At 47.3% G+C, this 23,127-nt stretch overlaps 1 protein-coding gene across 1 annotated transcript in view; it reads left to right on the top strand.

The window, feature by feature from the left end:
- fto (FTO alpha-ketoglutarate dependent dioxygenase) overlaps positions 1-23,127 on the top strand; it is a 137,133-nt gene that overhangs the window by 16,250 nt on the left and 97,756 nt on the right. Inside the window, exons 2-6 of the mRNA XM_056412673.1 lie at positions 7,786-7,863; positions 7,956-8,883; positions 12,643-12,774; positions 17,233-17,312; positions 18,034-18,177. Coding sequence (XP_056268648.1) covers positions 7,786-7,863; positions 7,956-8,883; positions 12,643-12,774; positions 17,233-17,312; positions 18,034-18,177 — 1,362 coding nt within the window. The remainder of the gene's footprint in view (positions 1-7,785; positions 7,864-7,955; positions 8,884-12,642; positions 12,775-17,232; positions 17,313-18,033; positions 18,178-23,127) is intronic.

The following is a 23,127-nucleotide window of genomic DNA, read 5'->3' as shown; positions in this document are numbered from 1 at the left end:
CCCCCCCCGGCGACCTGTCGCGAGGTGAAATTAGCGACGCAGCCTTTCAGCCTCCAACGACAATTAACGGGGTCGGAGCCGACCTGTCGGACATTTGTCATCACGTCCTCCACCTGTGGTGGACCCCCCCACCCAACACGTGTTGAGCATGCCTGTCAATATGTACAGAATGCATTCATCTGCAGTTATTTCTGGATTAATTTAATCAAACTTGTTTGTTTAAAAAAAAAAAGAAACAGAAATAAATATATTTTTTTATGTTTCTTTTTGACAGAAATAATTTTTTCTGAAAACTTAATTAATATCAGAAAGAAAGCAACGGGAAAAAACTATCTATATATATATTGTTTTGTTTTCGTTTCCTTTTAAAGTTTTTATAACAAACAAAAAAATAAATAATATATATATAATTCATTAATTTTTTTCCTGTTTATTTTTTACAAATTGTTATATATATATTTTTTTTCTGGTCCTTATTTGAAAAAAACAACACATTTTTGAGCAAATTAATATGACAAAAAACACGCAGAGGATTATGTTCTTAAATGTGAGACGTAAACATCTGATCCGTGTTTATTCGCTTGAGCTTGGGTTGACCTCGCATAAATAAAACGTGATTCACGCTCCAAATTGAATCTGTAAATACATCTCGGGATAATACGGATTATCCGGAGAAGAGTCGACGACAATCAGCAGGAAAGTAGCTGAAAGCCGTCTGTTTGCCCCCATGATTGACCTCCATTCATATTCAGGGTTGGGAGGCTCAGGTTTACACATTACCGCGACCCCGTCACTCAGAGGTCGACTCCCACACATTCCAGGTAGCCACTGACCAGTCGGACCGGTCAGCCGTCAAACTGAGTCTCTAAAATAAATGAATGCCACGACAGGCTGTAAACAACGTCAGAATTAAGAAATGGTTGATTTTTTTTTTGGGCCTTTTTTTTTACAAGTTTGCATCCATGGATTTTGAAATTATCTGTAAACAGACAAAAGGTAATTTATGACATTGTATTCTTCAACCAGATGCAAAAAAAAAAAAATCTTTTATAGGTTGGCATTCATGGATTATGAAATAATCTATAAATAAACACCCAAAAAATGTGTTTTACCACATTATAACTAGTCCTGGAGCTGCTGTTTTTCTTGTGTATTACGTGTTTTTTTCCGATGCGGATTAAACATAAAAGAAAAAGTTCTTCCACTTAAGCAACAACAGAAATAGGTTTAAAAAAAATATATAGGATGGGTTTGCATCCATGTATTATGAAATGATCTGTAAATACACAACACAAAAATAATAATTTAGGACATTGTAACTTGTCCTGGAGATGCTATTCTTCCGTCGTAATTTTTAGTTTTTTATACGTATTAAATCCAAAAGAAAAAGTTCTTCCTCGAGGCTGGAAGCAACAACAGAAGTGGGTTTAACCCTTGTGTTGCCTTCGGGTCATTTTGACCCGAATCAATATTACACCCTCCCCCCGCCTTCGGATTAATTTGACCCCATTCAATGTTTAATGTCGGTGTTCTTTCGGTAGTCAACAAACAAACATAAAGTGCCTCACACTTAAACTTGGAAAACAATATTAATTCTAATAATTTTCTGGAGGTTTTAATTGCTGGCGTCAAATTGAACCCAAAGGGTAAAATATGTTAGTAAATATAAAGGTAACAGGAGGGTGAAACATTGAATCGGGTCAAAATGACCCAAAGGCGGGGGGAGGGTGTAATATTGATTCGGGTCAAAATGACCCTAAGGCAACACAAGGGTTAAAAAAAAAATAGTATATGTTTGCATCCATGGATTATGAAGTGATCTGTAAATGCACAACAACAAAAAAGGTAATTTATGACGAGTCCTGGAGCCGCTGTTCTCCTTTTTGTGTATCAAGTATTTGAAGAATAGCAGTTCCAGGACTAAATATAGACGGTTTAGTTTTTTATACACATTAAAAGTTGTTTCTCGCGGCCAGAAGCAGCAACAGAAGTGCACCGTGTGTGTGTGTGTGTGTGTGTGTTATCCTGTATCTGTCTGCCACCTACATGCTGTGTTCTCTCACCAGCGTTTGAGTCGGTGAAGATGAGGTGGTCAAACTCTCGGACCACAGAGACCTTCATGGAACCAACCCGACTCCCCTCGGATCAAAGCTGCGTTCAAAAGCTCCGCTCGCAAAAAAAACCTCAAATGTTCCGACGGGGGTCGCCGCCCCGTGTCGCTTCACGCGAGCTCCCGACATTCTGCGACCCGGCGCCAAATGGCGCGGGGCGGAAAGCCTTAAAAAATAAATAAATCGATGTTGCGCAATAACTGTTGACTCGCCGTCGCAACGGAAGAGGGCCGGTTCTGAAGTGGGTGTCGCACAAGCGCCGACACGTCGTCAACACGGCACGAGGCCCGGTGAGATCCAGACCGGTCCATGCACCCATGCAACATGCAACCGGCACCCATGCATCCTGCCCCATACACCCTGCAACTTGTACCCATACATCCTGCCCCATGCAACCTGCATCCTGTACCCATGCACCCCTGCAACCTGTACCCATGCATCCTGCCCCATGCACCCCTGCAACCTGTACCCATGCATCCTGCACCTTGCAACCTGTACCCATGCATCCTGCCCCATGCACCTTGCAACCTGTACCCATGCATCCTGCCCCATGCAACCATGCACCTTGCAACCTGTACCCATGCACCTTGCAACCTGTACCCATGCATCCTGCACCTTGCAACCTGTACCCATGCATCCTGCCCCATGCAACCATGCACCTTGCAACCTGTACCCATGCACCTTGCAACCTGTACCCATGCATCCTGCCCCATGCAACCTGCATCCTGTACCCTGCCCTCCTTCGGCTGGAGGTGCAGAAGAAAAGATTGAAAGAAGAATTTCGGTCTTGCTGAAAAGTGCACGAGAAGTTTCTTTCACATGAAGCGACCGACTCCTCTTCCTCTACTTTTATCTCCCAGTTTATTATCTATATATTTTTTATATTTATCTAGCATCAGCCAGATGCAAACCGGTCCAGTGGGACCCGTACGTCCCTCTAAAGCGGCACCTCCGGGGCCGACGCTAGTCGGACCGGAAGGTGTTTTTTAAATGTTGTTATTATCTGGCTTTTCTTCTTTCTTTTTTTTATAGCTATTGATGCAACGCGCCGGACATTAATCTACTCTGCGAGGAACGCTTTGAAGAAAGTGTCCAGTTAAAGGGTCGCAGATGGACGAAATTAAATAAATCTGCGGCGCACACAGATATCTCTTCATGGAGATCACAGCGGACCAATCGGGTTGTTTTCTACCTGAATATGTTTTCCTGTGATAAACAGTCCGGCTCAGGGAATAATCCCATCAAGCAAGAGAGAGATTAAAAAAGAAGAAAAAACTTTCATCAGATATACCGCTCGGCCACCGTGACGCCTGTGTGTTATTATGGGATGGGGTAATCTCATTTCTTGGGTCTTTTAAAAAAAAAAATATTTTTTAGCTTTCTAGAATCGGGTACGGAGACGAGAAGACAGACACAGCGGCCTCCTGACCCGGAGAGATAGAGAGGGGGAGAGGGGGAGAGGGAGAGTCCATCTGCTTCTGAGGTGCTCCGCTAACTTCTCGTCTTTCCCTTTTTTTCTTTTCTTTTTTTATTCTGTGGAATTTCTGAGCGGCTTGATGTTTCCGACATGTGTGTGACGGCCCCCGGTTGTGAGGAGGCATCATGCTCGCTACCCCGGCTGTGTGCTTTTGTGTGTGTGTGTGTAAATCTATGGCCGCCTTACACACACATACAGTATGAAGGCGCACTTTGGTGCTTGTGTACACACAGCGGTGGTGTGACCAAAGCAGGCTGCAAGGATCTTACTTCCAGCAGGTGGATGCTGGGATACGGCTCAGATAAAAACACTCACACACACACACACACACACTACACTTGCCCACAGCCTCACCTTGATATCCTGAGCTTCTGTCACAAGTTAGAATTTGACACCGATGAACGTGTGTCAGGTTGTCAATTTTCTTCTCCGACAGCCTTTTGAATGCAGGCTGGCCATGAATAGTGCATGTTGTTGTTTTTTAGATTCCGACCGTCTGCGAGTCTGTTTTTCTTTTCTTGTTTGTTCCGGAATAACTTGGAAGGGCCTGTGCACTCGTGTACATCCTCTAAGAAAAGTTTCAGCAGGTGTAGTGTTGTTTCGCCTAAAGGTAAAGACTTGTTTCGCCCTGGAGGTGAATCCACCAAAACCGCTTCAGATCTGGCTCCCCCCCCCCCTTGTCTTTAATGCACAGACTTCACCGCTTGCCCTCCTTTTTTGATCCCCCCCCCCCCCCCCCGACTCTTTTTCAGTCTGGACATGCATCTTTTCATACTTTTCACGTGTTCTGGCAGCCGGTTCCCATCTCCCCCGCCGTGTGCCACATGAGGTCTTTGGCATTATTAGGGCAGTCGAAATGTGAGAAGCCTGTTGTAAATGTCTCTGTGTGTGTCTGTGGGTGGGGGGGGGGTGATACTCACGGGGTCATCCCTCCATAAACCATCCAGGGTTTGTACGGTCATGAAAAAAACCTGGAAAAGACATGTAATTTGTAAATGGTTTATTTCCAGGCCTGGAAAAGTCCTGGAAGAAATTAAATGACCAAAGTTGTGGACATGTGTTGTATTCATGTGTATTTTACGCTGTGTTTTAAAGAATGAATATGCTTTGAAAAGAATTGATCTCAAAATATGTCGGCATGCGCTCTTTCATTCTCACTTTTCCGAGCTGCAAGTGAACGCACCGTAACCGAAAAGACACATGTTTATTCTTTTAAATCTAAACTATTGTCTCTCATTCATTTGAGTCATTTAAGTTTATATACCGTCTGCATTTGAATTCTCATTGTTAGTTTAAATACGACATTTTCTCACTTTTTCATGTATACGAGATTATACAAAAATGTTTGGAAAATTCATGGAAATTTGGTTTTAAAGTCCTGGACACCCATTGGTCCACATGTGTGTGACCCCTGACATCACGACTGCGTGGCGGTTGATGCACAACGTCATGCAAAACGTTTAAAGGTGTAAAAAAAAGACATGTCTGCTCTCTGTGAGGCATTGAATGTGCACCTGTGGAGATGGACTCTGAGGATCTGCACACACACACACACACACAGAGGCTCAGATACAACTTTCACATATATATATATATATTTTAGGACGGTTGCCGTTTGGATTTACAGGTCTGGTTGGAATGCGTCCCAATGAAACGTACTTTGATCCCTCCACCAGGTTGATGGTTTTATTGGGCGAGCGCCGCATGGCACAGGGCATCTTTTACAAGGTTGTGTGAGGTACCGTCACGGCAGCCTTCCCCAAATCATAAGAATGTGAGACGTCGTTGTAGACGAGCGGTTTTCCACCGCTATCTCAGTTTTGAGAGCGTCATTTGTTCAAACTCATTTATTAGTTTGATCCACCGGGGAAAAAACGGCGACTCCGTTTCCACGATTTAGATTTTAGTTTCTTGTTGCTCCGTATCCTCCTCGACGTGACGCTGTTGTACACTTTGCACAGTTTTAATAATAATAATAATTTAGACTTCTATAGCACCTTTTTAAGTACACAAAGACGCTTTACAAGAGACAAACGGAACAAAACAAAAAGAAAGCAGACAAAACAAAGACAAGGGACATATGGCAAGAATAAAAAAAGGAAAGCAAACTAGAGAAGCTATATTTTCTTTCTGAAGAATATATTTATAGTGCGATGGTTGGCGATGTATTCACGTGTGTGCTATGCTGAGCAAGGCAAAGGCAAGCCTGGTATTCAAAGATTGTGTTTGCAGTACTTCTTAAAAATAAAGTGCCACAGCGGAAGTCTTATGTAGGCCACACGGGCCCAGAAGAGATCTGGGTCTCGCACACTCTGACGTCTTCTCAATTCAATATGAGACGTGGAGTCACAACGACTCCGGGGAGGAAGCAGAGTTAGTAACGTGTGATGGAGAGATGTACATTCGTCCATAAGGAGAGAGAGGAGAGAGGTGCTCAGTGTATCCTAAACATCCATAAGGGGAGAGGAGATAGGAGCTCAGTGTATCCTAAATGTCCATAAGGAGAGAGGAGCTCAGTGTATCCTAAACGTCCATAAGTAGAGGAGAGAGGTGCTCAGTGTATCCTAAACATCCATAAGGGGAGAGGAGATAGGAGCTCAGTGTATCCTAAACATCCATAAGGAGAGAGGAGAGGAGAGGTGCTCAGTGCATCCTAAATGTCCATAAGGAGAGAGGAGAGGAGAGAGGAGCTCAGTGTATCCTAAACGTCCATAAGGAGAAGAGAGAGGTGCTCAGTGTATCCTAAACGTCCATAAGGAGAGAGGAGAGGAGAGAGCTCAGTGTATCCTAAATGTCCATAAGGAGAGAGGAGAGGAGAGAGGAGCTCAGTGTATCCTAAACGTCCATAAGGAGAGGAGAGAGGAGCTCAGTGTCTCCTGAACGTCCATGAGGAGAGAGGAGAGGAGAGAGGTGCTCAGTGTATCCTAAACGTCCATAAGGAGAGAGGAGAGGAGAGAGGTGCTCAGTGTATCCTAAACGTCCATAAGGAGAGGAGAGAGGAGCTCAGTGTATCCTAAACGTCCATAAGGAGAGGAGAGAGGAGCTCAGTGTATCCTAAACGTCCATAAGGAGAGAGCTCAGTGTATCCTAAACGTCCATAAGGAGAGAGGAGAGGAGAGAGCTCAGTGTATCCTAAACGTCCATTAGGAGAGAGGAGAGGTGCTCAGTGTATCCTAGACGTCCATTAGGAGAGAGGAGAGGTGCTCAGTGTATCCTAAACGTCCATAAGGGGAGAGGAGAGAGGAGCTCAGTGTATCCTAGACGTCCGTAAGGAGAGAGGAGAGGTGCTCAGTGTATCCTAAACATCCATAAGGGGAGAGGAGAGGAGAGAGGAGCTCAGTGTATCCTAGACGTCCATGAGGAGAGAGGAGAGGAGAGAGGAGCTCAGTGTATCCTAGACGTCCATGAGGAGAGAGGAGAGGAGAGAGGAGCTCAGTGTATCCTAAACGTCCATAAGGAGAGAGGAGAGGAGAGAGCTCAGTGTATCCTAAACGTCCATAAGGAGAGAGGAGAGGAGAGAGCTCAGTGTATCCTAAACGTCCATAAGGAGAGAGGAGAGGAGAGAGGAGCTCAGTGTATCCTAAACGTCCATAAGGAGAGAGGAGAGGAGAGAGCTCAGTGTATCCTAAACGTCCATTAGGAGAGAGGAGAGGTGCTCAGTGTATCCTAAACGTCCATAAGGGGAGAGGAGAGAGGAGCTCAGTGTATCCTAGACGTCCATGAGGAGAGAGGAGAGGAGAGAGGAGCTCAGTGTATCCTAAAACGTCCATTAGGAGAGAGGAGAGGAGAGAGGAGCTCAGTGTATCCTAAAACGTCCATAAGGAGAGAGGAGAGGAGAGAGGTGCTCAGTGTATCCTAAACGTCCATAAGGAGAGAGGAGAGAGGAGCTCAGTGTATCCTAAGCGTCCCCCTCAGCCTCTCAGCCTCTAGCAGCGTCTCTAGGTCTGGACCAGGTGACCCTGACTCAGTTCTCCCTATCAGACCATCAAGAGGAAAGTCTTCAGTCTGAGGAGACTGTCTGCCTCCAGGACTGAAGGTGGAGCTGGTTCCATAAAAGAGGAGGAGCTTGATAACTATCACAGTTTTCTTACGTCAGGAATTGGTGTGGGACTGTTTGTCCTGTCCGTCTCCTCTCAGCATCTTGCTCCCTGCTGCTCCTGTAACTTATCGGCCTGCTTTTTTCCTTGTGTTCCAAAGAGGCGGAAGCTGCTGCAGGAGCTGGGAAACCAGAAGATCCCCTTCCTGGGCCCTTCGGACCAGGGCTACCAACAGCTGGTGAGCCGCCTCGCGTGTCGCCTATAAGCCGTTACTGCAATGTCCCGTTGTGTGTCGTGATCGTCCTGACGACGCCTCCTCGCGGTCCCCAGTGGGAGTCCAGTTACTCCGGCCTGGTTCTGAGGCGGGCCTCCTCGCTGCCCGCCGAGCTCCACGTCCGGGTCCAGGCGGCGCTGCTCACCCTGCGGGGGAAGGGCTGCCTCCTGAGGGATCTGGTCCGCATCCGGGAGCGAGACGTGTTCACCGTGGTTTCCCGGACCCTGCTGGGCGAGCCGGGCCACACCTACCGGTACCTGGACACGCGGCTCTTCGCCATCCCCTGGCACAGCGAGGACGCCGAGGTCAAAGGGCGCACCTGTTGCGACCCGGATTTCCGGGCCGCCTGCCGGGCGTTGTGGGAGCTCAACACCTTCTTCTGCTCCGATGTGCCTCTGATGGAGGACGGAGACAGGTTCATGCAATGCGGGAAGGGGAAGGCGGAGGCCGGCCAGGCCGAAGAGGTCGGCGCCGCCGCTGGGTCCAAGCGCAGCGACGACTCCAAAGATAGCGAAGGAGGGGACTCGGAGGCCCGGCAGAGCGAGGAGGGGGACTCCGAGTCCAAGCACAGCGACGAGTGGGACAGCGAAGAAGGCTGCTCCGGGTCGAAGCCTGGAGGCCCGTGGGAGACGGAGGCCAAGCGCAGCAGTGAGGAAGAGAAGGAGGAGGAAGAGGAGGGCGAGTCCGGCCAGGTCCGACCGAGTGAAGCGGGCGGCGACGAGGTGAAACCCGCGGGGCGGGGGGGGAGTCCGGTGGCGCAACCGGAGCACGGCGTGTCGGATCGGCGCGTCGAGGACCGGGAGAAAGCCGCCGTCCCGGTCCGGTTCAACGTCACCTTGCTGAACTACATGGACCCGGCGGCCATGAGCCAGCTGAAGGAGGAGCCGTACTACGGCATGGGCAGGATGGCGGTCGGGTGGCACCACGACGAGAACCTCATCAGCCACTCCCCGGTGGCCGTCTACAGCCACAACTGCCACAACGGTAAGAGGATGGAAGTCGTGAGACTTGTGGAACAACAGTTGTCATTCCACGGTTTAAAACTGAGGCACTTTATTTCTTTAATGTATTTTATTTATGTGGAAATATTGACGGGTTCATTAAACAGTAAACATGTACAGGTACCCCCCCCCCCCCCACTGGTACCCCCACCTGCACACAGGAATATGAAAGTGCCATCTGCAACTAAAAATGGTTCTTCAGAGCGATGCCATACAAGAACCATATCTGGTTCCACAAAGGACCTTTCAAACCAGGTTTCTTTGAAGAACCATCTCCTTAAATAGTTCTTCAAATAACCTATAAAGGTGTCTCAAAAAACCTTTAAAACAAGGTTCTTTAAGGCACCATTTATGGTTCTACAAAGAACCTTTCAAACCAGGGTTCTTCAAAGAACCTATAAAGGTGTCTTAAACCCTCAAAAAATGGTTCTTCAAGGCACCATTTCTGGTTCCATAAAGAACCTTTCAAATCAGGGTTCTTTAAAGAACCATTTCCTTAAATAGTTCTTTAAAGAACCAGAAATGGTGCCTTAAAGAACACTTTTTGAAGGTTCTTTGAGACACCTTTCAAACCAGGGTTCTTTGAAGAAGTCTTTCAGGAAATGTTTCATCAAAGAACCTAAATTGGTGCTTCAAATGTAAAAATGGTCCTTCAGTCGGTGATGGTTCTCCGTAGAACCACAAAGCCTTTTTAAGAACCATTATTTTTATGTGTGTAGAGGAAAAGGAAAATAAATATATATAATTTTTTTTAAAAAAGAGGTCGCTTCAGACGTCTACACATGTCCCTAAACACACACACACACACTGTATACATCTGTGTGTACACACACCTGCATCACTCTACACAGTCAACACACTCCTTACATCACACACATACAAGATATCTAGATTTTTAATGGGATTGGCCAAAGAGTTGTTAATCTTAGGACACTTTAAATCCAGAAGTGTGTCGTGTCGGTCTTAAATGAAGATTCCGTTCCTCCCGTCCTCTTACATCTCCCGGCTGCTTCTTCCCGGCGGCTCAGATGCGGCTCACCTTGCGCGTTGCGGCCCTGCGGCGGCCGCAGACACGGCCTCCGGCGAGCCAGCCGTCTGATCCATCTCCGCGATAGTGTCCGGGGGGCGTTATCAAATGTCACCACCGCCTTATCGCCCACGGAGATCACAGGCGGCGAGGATCGAGCTCTTTAAATGCGTCGCCGAATGGCGCCGTCTTAACGCAACACGGGGAGGCCTTATCGCACGCCGCCGCATCTCATCCAAATCGTCTCCCCGAGAAATGATCGATGTGCAATTATCTGATATGGAATAATGAGCCCCGCTTTGATGAGTGTTCCTGGACTCCTACTGTATGGATAATGCGACATCTGCTAATTATGGAACGTGCGAGCTTCCAAGAGCCGATGGCGCCGGCTGATCGGGCCGATAGGAGGAGCTCGGTGGGGGAGGAACGCCGCTACGGGAGACTCTAGAAATCACAGTGTGTTATACGCACGATACGGATGATGAACGAAGCTCCTCTCAAAACACACGAGTGATTAAAAACAATATATGTTAAGGTCCCTTGAGCCTTAAAGGTACAGGACGGTGCACATGCAGCACATGCATGAAGCTCCTCTCTGGGCTTTCCTCTCAAACCACGTGAGTGATTCAAAAAAATAAAAATGTGAAAGTTCCTTGAGCTGGAGGGACGGAAACGCAGGCCTTAAAGGTACAGGTGTCAAACACAAGGCCCGCGGGCCGGATCCGGCCCTCTGCATCGTTTTATGCGGCCCTCTGGCTGCTTTGAAGACACGCGATTGCCTATTCTTAAAGAAATGTGAGAAAAATATCCCGTGCTTTTATTTTTGAAGTTTTACGATTAAATGGATGTATGTTGTAATATTAGAGAAATTTTCGTAAGTACAATATTTCTACACTCAAATAAACAATCTTCAAATGCAAAGAGTTATTTAACAAGAGTTTATAAAGTGTTTCCGGCCCTTTAAGAGGGCGGCCATGATGCTGATTTGGCCTTGGTGAACATGAGTTCGACACCCCTGCCTTAAAGGTACAGGACGGTGCACATGCAGTACCCGCACTGGCCACTGAGCTCTGCCCTTACAGTCTGTAACTTTACAATATCAAACAGGTGAGACTGCGCCGACGTCCCGACCCGCTTCACAGCCGGGCTTTTGTTCATTAACCAGAAACACCTGCCGCCGCCGCCTGTCTCCATGATTTGTTGGAGGCCGTTTGACCTCTGACCCCGTGCGAACCCGAGCTTCAAACGGCCCGACACCTCGCGCCGCCCGGCAGCTGCGTCCCTCCGAACGAGCCCACGGCCCCGGACTCCTCCTGGGGAGAGGCAGCGCGCCCGATGGAGCCGCGAGGACTCCCAGAACCAGGCTCGCGAAACAGTTTCTTCCTCACCAAGGTCACGTTTCCTTAACTTGTCCCCGAGAAGAAGGAAACGCGGTCCGCCGGACGAATACGTCTCGCTCCTCTCGTTCCGCGTGACGCCCGCTTCCCTTTGTTTCCTCGCCTCGTCGGCCCGCCGGTCGAGCGCTCTCGAGTGTTTTTCCCCTCGGCCGCGCCGATCCAAAGGAATCCGCCACGACTGAACATTATTTTTTTTTCCCCTTTCTTTTTTCCGGCAACGGAGGGATGATATCCCACCGTTCCCGAGGCCTCGGGGAGTGCTGCCATTAGCTCGGCTCTCAGAGCACAATGGCTGGAAATTAAGTTACTATTTATCCGTGCTGAGCAAAGGAAAAGGCAGCTGCGGCGGCAGAGAGGCCCAGAAAGACTTTAGTATTGATTTTAGCTGAAGGGTGTTGGCCGGCCCGGCCAAAATCTCATTGTCTTGTGCCGTTGTAAGAATGGAAGGAGAGAGAGAATGAGAGAGAGAGAGAAGAACAGTAATATCTTAAGGATGCCAGCTGTCCAATAACACAGTCTCACACGCTCACGAAACAACATCAAGGGCTTTTATCCAACTGTTTCCTCTTGCACAGCATTATGATGATGGCATAAAGATCCGCTGCTAACAGCCGATACCATCACAGCAACACGTATCATCTTCGGCCTGCTGCTAAGTGATTCTTCCCTTTTAGAGGCCGAGAGACATCCCTTGTTTGGGTGCTGTGGTTTTAATCATTGCACTCCTTTAGCATTTCATTTTATTCATTCGGCTACGTTTAAGCCATTGTTCCGTTGTTTCTTTTGTTTTTTTATGATAAGACATAAGACGATACATAGACATAACACCTAGAGGATGAAGAAACTGTGGACAAAACATAAAGTCAGAGTAATTAAAAAAATAAATAATAAATACATAAAAATGTGTGAGCTTTTTAAAAATTATTTTATTAACTTTTTTATTTAAAGAAAATAAATACATTAAAGGCAGATATATATGTATTATATTTGTATTTTATATATATATATACACCTAGAGGACGAAGAAACGGTGGACAAAACATAAAGTCAGAGTATTTAGAAAAATAAAAGATAAATAATAAATACATAAAAATGTGTGAGCTTTTTAAAAATTATTTTATTCACTTTTTTATTTAAAGAAACAAAATACATTAAAGGCATATATATATATATATTTGTATTTTATATATATATATATATTACATAATACTCAGTTTCAGTGACGCTGGGTAAAAAAAAACCTGTCACCCCCTGAAATGTGAATATAAATGTATGAATGCAAATGTCCCAGCGAGTCGTTGCCGTGTGTGACTGACAGGTGAGAGCGGCGAGGGACGCAGCGGCGAGGGGGGGGCGACGAGCTGGAGGATCGGCCTCAAGGTGGCCTGGGACATCCACACGCCGGGCCTCACGCTGCCCCTGGAGCCCGGAGACTGCTACTACATGAGAGGTACACACACACACACACACACACACACGCTACCCACACACACACACACGCACACGCTGCCCACACAACCACCGGCGTGTCTGACTTCTTGGAGGAAGGAGTTCATTGTTCATGTGTGTGTTGCTGTATAGTGTGTGTGTCTCTATGGAGGACTGACAGGGAGCCACATGGGCGTAAATCACCTCACTACCTCCTCTTCCTGGCCCCGTGGGCTCCTCACTACCTCCTCTTCCTGGCCCCGTGGGCTCCTCACTACCTCCTCACTATCTCCTCTTCCTGGCCCCGTGGGCTCCTCACTACCTCCTCACTATCTCCTCTTCCTGGCCCCGTGGGCTCCTCACTACCTCCTCACTATCTCCTCACTACCTCCTCTTCCTGGCCCCGTGGGCTCCTCACTACCTCCTCACTATCTCCTCTTCCTGGCCCCGTGGGCTCCTCACTATCTCCTCACTATCTCCTCTTCCTGGCCCCGTGGGCTCCTCACTACCTCCTCTGGCTCCTCACTTCCTCCTCCGTGGGCTCCTCACTACCTCCTCTTCCTGGCCCCTTGGGCTCCTCACTACCTCCTCCTCACTCCTCCTCCGTGGCTCCTCACTACCTCCTCTTCCTGGCCCTGGGCTCCTCACTACCTCTTCCTGGCCCGTGGGCTCCTCACTACCTCCTCGTGGCCCTCACTCCTCCTTCGTGGGCTCCTCACTACCTCCTCTTCCTGGCCCCGTGGGCTCCTCACTTCCTCCTTCGTGGGCTCCTCACTACCTCCTCTTCCTGGCCCCGTGGGCTCCTCACTACCTCCTCTTCCTGGCCCCTTGGGCTCCTCACTACCTCCTTCCTGGCCCGTGGCTCCTCACTACCTCCTCTTCCTGGCCCTGGGCTCCTCACCTCCTTCGTGGGCTCCTCACTACCTCCTCTTCCTGGCCCAGTGGGCTCCACACCTCCTCGTGGGCTCCTCACTCCTCCTTCGTGGGCTCCTCACTACCTCCTCTTCCTGGCCCCGTGGGCTCCTCACTACCTCCTCACTATCTCCTAACTGCCTCCTCTTCCTGGCCCGTGGGCTCCTCACTACCTCCTTCGTGGGCTCCTCACTACCTCCTCTTCCTGGCCCAGTGGGCTCCTCACTACCTCCTTCGTGGGCTCCTCACTACCTCCTCTTCCTGGCCCCTTGGGCTCCTCACTACCTCCTCTTCCTGGCCCCTTGGGCTCCTCACTACCTCCTCTTCCTGGCCCCTTGGGCTCCTCACTACCTCCTCTTCCTGGCCCCGTGGGCTCCTCACTACCTCCTTCGTGGGCTCCTCACTACCTCCTCTTCCTGGCCCAGTGGGCTCCACACTACCTCCTTCGTGGGCTCCTCACTTCCTCCTTCGTGGGCTCCTCACTACCTCCTCTTCCTGGCCCCTTGGGCTCCTCACTACCTCCTTCGTGGGCTCCTCACTACCTCCTCTTCCTGGCCCTGTGGGCTCCTCACTACCTCCTCTAAATACAACAACTCCATCTTCTTTTAGTTCCATCATTTCTATATTGTACTAACCACCCTGCTACGGTGGTGACCTTTGACCTCGTGAGTCAACAGACATGGTGATTTAAAAGAAGACCGTCACACGTTCTGTCTTATGCGTGTCAGAACTCATAAATACTGAGATTGAGGGACGTGATCTACCGGCCGGTATCAAACGCTTCTTTTGGAAGAAGATGCACTTTACTTTTAGTTTCTTTTTTTCTTTCTTTGATGTCTTTCTTGAATTCTATTCATTTAAGCATTTTTTTTTTTACAAGAACCCTTCTATAAGCTCAAAACACATATAACTGAACTAGAAGAACTCAAGAGGCGGTTTTGACTGGTGAGACTTGTACCTGTACCCTTAATGCTTACAGTATACAGCCCATGTTTCACAGCTAAATGGTTCATTCGTTCCACGTGTCGGGCCCCCACGAGCTAATTCGGGTGGAACTGGTGCCGGTGATTTACGGTCCAGAGGCAGAACCTGAACCAGAACATGTCGAGAACCGGTTCCTTTTTTATTGCAGGGACATGGTGCACCGACACATGATGTACAGATGCTGTGCAGCTGGCATACCTGGTGCCTCTCCAGGTTTACATAACGCAGATATAGAATAATACAAATACTGCATGATGAGTAAAATGCCTCCTGGATTAATCCGCCCGACGACAGCAGGAGAGAAAACGAGAAAAACGTGTAAATTCCAAACGTGCGACAAAAGTGTTTCCTGATATGCGGGATCATGGAAAACCTGGAAAAGTCATGGCATTTTAAAATGGTTTAATTTCCAGCCCTGGAAAAGTCCTTGGAAAAAAATTTGAATCCCAAAAGTTTTGGAAAAGTCATTCAAATGTTTAATTTATGCCAACTTTGAAATAATTAATGTTTTTAAAAAGAAAACAAAATATAAAGCCGTCTCTTTCATACTTGCGGTAGTTTAGGGTTAAACAATAGTTTATTTAAAAGAATAACAATTTAGGTACATGTTTATTCTTTTAATTAAACTATTGGGTCATAAAGGTTATATACTGTATGTTCTCGATTTGTCATTGTTGGTTTAAATACGTCATTTTGTCACTTTTTGTGTGTGCATTTTATTCAGTCAATCATTGCAATACAATTGTATATTACATAGAATAATATCGTAATCAGGAAGACTGAAAAGGTAGAGGTAGAAGTAAAAAATGCTTATTTATATTCCTATCCTAAATTATTATAATCAAATAAATCAGGAAATGTATATAAAACAAAGAAAAATAATAAAGAAAATGTCAACAAAAAAAAATATATATATGTATATGAGTCAATCACACTTATAACCCTCAAAATTAGTTTTTATAAATTATCCTTTTGAAAACTAAAAATAAAGCCGACCTCCATCAGCCGGATGAGATTTACAATGAATGGAGCAGTCTGTTTCAGGCCGAGCCGTAATAATAGAGCGACGGGGCCGCTGTGCAGACCGCTCTAATGGGACTTGACTGTCGCGGATCGGGGGGGGGGGGGGGGGGGGGGGTTATGCTCCGCTAGGCGAGCACGCCCTTGAGAGGCCGACTGATGGCGGCGCTTCGGACGCTTTGTCGGTCTACCTGAATTTAAATACTTGGCCCAATGCACCAAAACATATGCACGCACCTATAAACTTGCACAGAACCCCCCCCCCCCCCTCCAGAGCAGCCAACATATCGAACCAGTGTTTAAGCGACTCACACCATATGATGGATCGTTAGCGGTATTAAAAGCCCACTCCACCGTTGTACGACCACAGACACCGGGACGTCCTCTCGGCACCATGTGTCCCCTCCTGAACCGCGAATGTCTGAGCCGCTGGAGGCAAATCGAATCACCGTCGTTGCCCCCCAAATGGAATTTCAGCGGTTAAAAAAAAAAAGAAATAGAACAATGCAAGTCTTGACACCGGGCCTGTTCAATAATCAGATCTGCAGCTCCCCGATGCACATGGGGGGGGGGGGGGGGGACCGGAGGAATAGAGTTGACCCAATATATTTAAAAGCCTGCTTCCTGGAAAAGGAGGACAAGTGGCAGCAGGAGGAGGAGGAGGAGGAGGGGGGGCGTTGAAAGAAAAGATAAATATTTATTACAGTTATCGAGTTTGCCTCCACTCCCTCCCGATCGCCCGTCGACGCGCATCAGACGCGCCAAGAAAGAGAGAGAGAAAGAAAAAAAAAAAGAGCAGATTGATGGAGATAATTTGTTATTGGATATAAACAGTCTTAAAAAGACGCAGAGTAAATCTGCCCGGAGACCTAATCCCTCACAATCTCATCAGGGCGAAGAAAGAAAAAAACCTCAGATTTTTTCTTTTTTTTTCTTCTCACCAAAACAATAATATCTTCCCTCCCCCTCCAAAAAAAACCCAGCACTCGGCTGTTTGACTTTGAAATCACCGGCATTAGCCGGTGCACTCTTTGCTCGCGGCGGGTGTAAATATGCACATGTGCTGTGAATGACAGCTCTGTCCCGGCTAAATTAATTATTGGCGCGGGGCAAATAACGGCGGCGCCGAGGAAAACTTCTCCGCACACAAAGAAACACATGGAGGGATCGGCGGGAAACAGCAGCAAGGCCTCGTCGCAAAGCCTCCGTGATATTGGACAAATGTTTGTCGGTGTGGCTCCTCCGGCGCGACAGATTGAGCACGATCTGGTTTTGTTTGGTAATTAAAAATCACAATCGCAACGCCGCTCGCTCGATTTCCATTCGTCGCCGGACCCCGACGGCAATCTGTCCGAGTGTACGGGAAGATTTAGTCGCCGTGTTCCTCCGTGCCCTCCTCGTCTGTTTTTGCCGCTGCGATCGGCTCTTTTCTTTCTCGTCGTAATTAATTAAAAACACGCGATCAAAATGAGAAACTCTTGATCCGTTCTGCTGTCGGTGATCCATCGGACTGTCTGTGACTCACGTTCTCATGGGTGTATTTCTCTTGTCTGTTTTCCACCAGATGACCTGAACAGCACTCACCAGCACTGCGTCTTGGCCGGGGAGAACTCGCGCTTCAGCTCCACGCACAGAGTGGCCGAGGTCAGAGGTCAAATGGGCCTATGATGCAGCGTTTTTGAAAAAAAAAAGAAATGTGTTGTGCCATTTGATTTCAGATCGGGCTGCTGCTGTTACTCGCTGTGTTCGGGAAATATATATATATATAGGTTTTGAAAAAATATATATTATTTTTATTTTTGAATTTTTATATATTTTTAATTTTTAATTCAATTATTTATATATATATATATTTTTAAAATATCTTTTTATTATTTTTTAATTTTTATATCTTTTTAATTTTTATTTATTTATTATATATAAAAATAAATACAAATTAAAAATATATAAAAAAATATATATTTTATAAAAAAAATAATAATATATATATCAACATAAATAAATGTATACATATTAAAAAAAACATTTTCAAAAAGAAATATATATATATGTCAGGCCTGCTGCAAACGTAGTAATAAGGGACACAACAGGTTTCTACAAGTTAAATGAACACTGATACAAACTCGATAGTCAAAATACAAATACGTGTGGTGTGGATAGTTGAAATTATGGGGGAAAAAACATAATAAAACACTTCATTCATGAAAAACTAATTAAAGAAACTTGTTCTCCGAGATGTATCGAATCCATCCATTATACTATTGGTTGAATTTAAAGCTGTATTAAACTTAAGTTTAGTATTTTGATGCACAGGCCTAGCTAAAGCGGTTCTTAGTGTAACCCTGGGTGTGTCCCTCTCCTCCAGTGCTCCAGCGGGACCCTGACCTACATCCAGTCCCGGTGTCAAGAGGCCCTGTCCAACCTGCACACGGACCCGGAGACGGGCTCCCACAGCCTGCTGGCCCTGCGGCCCACCACGCTGCAGCACTGCGAGGAGATTCACAACGAGGTGAGGACACGATGTGTGTGTTCACATGCGCATCCGCATCTATTGGCTTGTTTGTGTATGTGTCTGTTTTTGCATGATTGCACAAATGTGTCTGGGATTTTTTTCCCTCATAATTTCAACTATATCCGTGTATTTGTATTCATTATTAAAATATACATATTTTTTAGAAATATTTCTTTCTTTCTATATATTTATTTTTATATATATATATTTTTATATTTATTTTTTATATTTTTAATATATATATATATTTTTTCATATTTATTTTATATATATATATATTTAATATTTATAAAAAAAATAATTAATAATTACAAATAAAAATAAAATAAATATATATTTTATCTGAATATAGAAAATAAAAGCATCTTAATAATATGGCCAGTGAATTCATTGGAACAAACGTACGCATTTCTGCATTTGTAGAACAATTTACTTGACAAAGAAAACTATTCATAAAGCAGATTCCAGTCAAATGAATTGATCTGCTCTACAACCCAGGTTCTCTTCTCCTTTGACTCGCCCTTTCCGTATCCTTGGCCGTCCCCTGATGGCGGGTTAAAACCCTGTAAAAGGCTAAATGGGAGTCGCCATCTCTCCAGCTTCTCACCTGATTGTTTCCCCCAGTATGAAGTCCAGGTTGCTCTCATTGTCCCGGTGATGGATCGGGAGGCAACAGCCTCTCCGTATGTTCTCTAAAGATGGAGTCACGCCCCGCTCCCCCCTCGCTAACCTCTTCTCACACACGAGGAGTGATGGTGGTTGTACGGAGGGGATATAGCCAGGTCAAAAAGGAGGACCACGGGGAGGGGGGGGAACGCCTGCAGAGCCACCGGCCCCCGCCGTGCTACCACGCCGCAGGGCCAACGGTTAATTTGGCACTTCACCTCTCCCCCTCCCTCCCTCCCTCACGCCCCGCTCTACACCCCCGAAGCTCAAAGCGCGGTGCATCCTAGCCGACGCCGTAGCGCCCTCGGCGGGGCGCCGTGACAGACGAGTCTGACGTGAGGTTGTTTAAAGGTTGCGGACGACATTAATTATTCAGCGCCGCTGAACAATACGGCCGTCCGCCGCGCGCCGGTTGAAGATAGCGACACCTGCTAGTTTTCAGGATAAGCAAAGCACGCCCCCCCCCCCCCTCAACGCAGGTTTATTCAGGAGAACCCAGGATGCTATTTATACCGGAGCAGGTGTGTGTAAGGGGGGGGGGGGTGATCTCGGGGGCTCAGCCCTACCCTACCTGGCACTCACAATGATAGATGTGGCCATTTGTTTGGAGTTGCCCACGAGAGCAGAACACCCACTTAAATGATGTATTGGTGGGGGCGGGGGGTATTTATGATGGCGGCCCCCACACTTTTGGTCCGCATCGCGCCGGTCGTGTCGGACACGGCCGACCGAGGAGCGAACAAGCCTGAGACGGGCGGGCGGCCTGACCCCGAGCAAGTGCATTATGGGCCTTTTTCCCCTTTTAACAGCGAGCGAGATCGGGCTCTGACATGTGGAGGTGAATTGTGCAATGCGGTGAGGGGGGGAGGTGGAGGTCGATGCCTGTCAGAGGTGGGCGGGGCCTCTGACGACGATGTCTTCGGTGACGTGGAGTTTCGAGTCGGAGACGGAAATGAAGAAAACCGAAAGTTCCCACCTGTTTGTAAAGCGCGGTCCCTCTCGCTGTCTCTTTTTAATCCTTCCTCCTGTCTTCTGGAGGGGGGGGGGGGGTAGTCTAACAGGGCATCGCCACGCGGCCCCCGTGTGCACGTCTCGGCTTTGAAATGCTAATCCCAGACGCAAACGTCGCGTCTCATTTTAAAGCCACCGTGTCACTTCCCAGGTGGGCGTGTGACAGAGCGCCCTGAGGGACCCCCCCCCCCCTAAAGGGAGGGACAAGGTGTTGCCCACATGTAGAAAGTAAACTGTGTGGAAGCAGGTGTGCGTGACCTTCCAGCGTCCCGAGGAACCCGAGGGCCGTCTGCCGGCGACGCGTTGTCGTCGCACAGATCTGAGCAGATTCATGACCCTTCAATGCTATTTATAGTTAATGTGAGACCTTTAAACTGTTTATTTTAAGGGTTTATTGTTTTGTGTATGTCTTTGTGAGGGATTACAATATTCTCAAAGTGAATGCACGTGAAATCCTCATCAGGACGAAGCTTCGCTTACTTTAATGTATTGATTTATTGGCCTGAATCGCACCTGTGACGTGAAAGAGGTCAGACGGGAGGACAAACAAAATGTGATTCTTCTTCTATTTTATGGATGGAGAAAGAAATAGAAAGGTAATCTGTGCATGTGCAGTGTAACCCATCTTGTGTATGACCACCGGCAAGTGTGTGATGAGTGTAAATTGCCTGGTTGCTCATGGAGGAGGAGGATGAGGAGGAGGAGGAGGGGGGGGGGGTAGTACCACCAGTTATCCTGGCTGATGTCTGAGGAGGCCTGGAAAGGTAAACAGAGGACGGCAGAGTGGGATCGAACCGACTCATCTACTGCCGCCTGCAGGGCCACGGCCCGGAAATTGATTGGACCCTCTCGGGGAATACCGTGAAGGTGTTGGAGGAGGAGGAGGGGAGGGGGGGTGCCTCATTAAATGGGTGAGAAAGGGGGCTACTTTGCTTTAACTCCAGACTCTCTCCACGGCCAGTCGACTAATGTGGGGCTAATGTGTCGTTAGTGTGTCCATCACCTGGAGAGACGACAGCCGCCGCCGCAGGGGAGCCACTAGCCCCTCCCCCCACGCCGCCGCCGCCTCGCAGAGAAACTCGCCCTAACAAACCACTCCTCTCTCTTCTTCTTCTTTTAGGCACACGCACTTTTTCGATCCGTCCGCCTGGAAAAAGGAAGGTGGCATTTGGGTCCAGCGCTCCCCTCTCGGTACCGCTCAGCTGGGCGGCCCCGGACTCCAAATGCCACGTCGCCGTGGCGCGCTTCTTTTCGGCGGCTTCAGACGGTGGCGGGCTTTGTGGGGCCGTGCGGCGGCTCAAAGCGGAGACGCGGGTCGTTTTTTCTTCTTCTTCTCCTTCTTCTCGCTAAAGGACAGGCGGACAATCAGAGGGCCGGGTGCAGAGGGAGGAGGACGTCCGGTATCGGCGCTCCGCCGGCTTTGTTGTGCGTTTGAGGCAAAGTGATCGAAGGGGAGCGGATCGGGAGAGCGTCGAGGGACCATAAAGGATGACATTTACTTTGAAGGGCGGGTTGTATGGAGTGAGTGAGCGGAGAGGCCGCCGGCTGTGTATTCTCCCTGACATGCGCCATGTCCCCCCCCCCCCCACCGCCCGCCCCCCCGCTGTGATCTGAGCCTCTTGGAAGCTAATGGATGATTCTGAGACCGCACTCGAGTTGTTTGTGCAAATACTTCGTGACCTTTTTGTAATAACTTGCTCGGGGTGCAGGAAGGTAAAGTACCTGGCTTTATTTATCCAGGTGAAGCCGCTGAGATTAAGAATCTCTTTTTCCAGGGTGACCTGGACAAGAGGCAGCAACATAAGAAACACAAAATCACAAGAAACACATAGTTACAAACAAAAGAAATGCATGAACAAAAAACACAAGAAACAGTTACAAACAAAAGAAATGCATGAACAAAAAACACAAGAAACAGATAGTTACAAACATAAGAAACACAAGAAACGGTTACAAACAAAAGAAACGCATGAACAAAAAACACAAAAAACATAGTTACAAACATAAGAAACACAAGAAACGGTTACAAATAAAAAACATAAACACATAGTCATAAACAAATAACACGTGAAACACGTAGTTACAAACAAAAGAAAGACATAGTTACAAACAAAAGAAAGACATAGTTACAAACAAAAAAAAAATGCATGAACAAAAAACACAAGAAACAGATAGTTACAACAGAAACGCAGCAAAAAAGTTACAAATAAAAAACATAAAGACAGTCATAAACAAATAACATGAGAAACACGTAGTTACAAACAAAAGAAAGACATAGTTACAAACAAAACACAAGAAACAGATAGTTACAAACAAAAGAAATGCATGAACAAAAAACACAAGAAACAGATAGTTACAAACATAAGAAACACAAGAAAAAGTTACAAATAAAAAACATAAAGACAGTCATAAACAAATAACACGAGAAACACGTAGTCACAACTTCCTGTTACCGCGACGACGCTCGACTCCATCTTTTTGTCCCGATGCAGGATGACTCCCTTCCTAAAGGATGGAGGGATGTGAGGCTGAAGGCCGCAACAACACACACCGTCACTCCTCTAACCAAGACGTGATATCTCCCAGCTCTCCAGAACAGTAGTTATATATATATATATATATATATATATTGTTTTTGGGTAGACCCTCTGTGCTTCCACCTCATGCTGCTGCTCGTGAGCTGCAGCTCTGTTGTACACACTGGATCATGTTCACAGAACAATAAACTAAATGGTGTTCAGGAAGAGGAACAATAGCTCTCTCTGTCCCCGTTTGATGGGAGACGACTTTCCGTGTTGTCGGCGTCGAATGAAACGTAGCGCGCTTTGTTGTCGGGCGGATGAAGCTTTGTAGGATGCTTTTTTGGGGGGGGGGGCAACTCGCGGCGTCTCGCGTTCACGTTGGCGGCTAACCGGGGCAATCTTTGACACTCACATTGGGAACGGTGTGCAGAGGCGTTCACAAAGCCACTCACACGGGCCCCGTGGAGACGGAGATGCTCGCTGCACCAGGAAAGACGCACTTAGAAATATAGACGGGCTCCGCCCGGCGACGCGGAGCATCCAGGAGAGGATTAAGTCGGCACTTCAAAAGAGCGGGAAACAAAAACACTCCCAGAGGAGGAGAGACTGTCGTCTCCAGACGGAGCTGGGGTGGGGGAGGAGGAGGGGGCGGAGCTTTCAGGTGTGCTGACTGGAACTGTGTGTGTGTGTGTGTGAACAGCCATATTCAGTGTGTGTCTGGGTGTTTTTGGTCATTTAATAAAAAATA

The sequence above is a fragment of the Pseudoliparis swirei genome, chromosome 4, assembly GCF_029220125.1.
Source record: "Pseudoliparis swirei isolate HS2019 ecotype Mariana Trench chromosome 4, NWPU_hadal_v1, whole genome shotgun sequence".
Taxonomy (NCBI): Eukaryota; Metazoa; Chordata; class Actinopteri; order Perciformes; family Liparidae; genus Pseudoliparis; species Pseudoliparis swirei.
The sequence above is the reverse complement of the archived record's forward strand: the minus strand, read 5'-3'. Positions and strand labels throughout refer to the sequence as shown.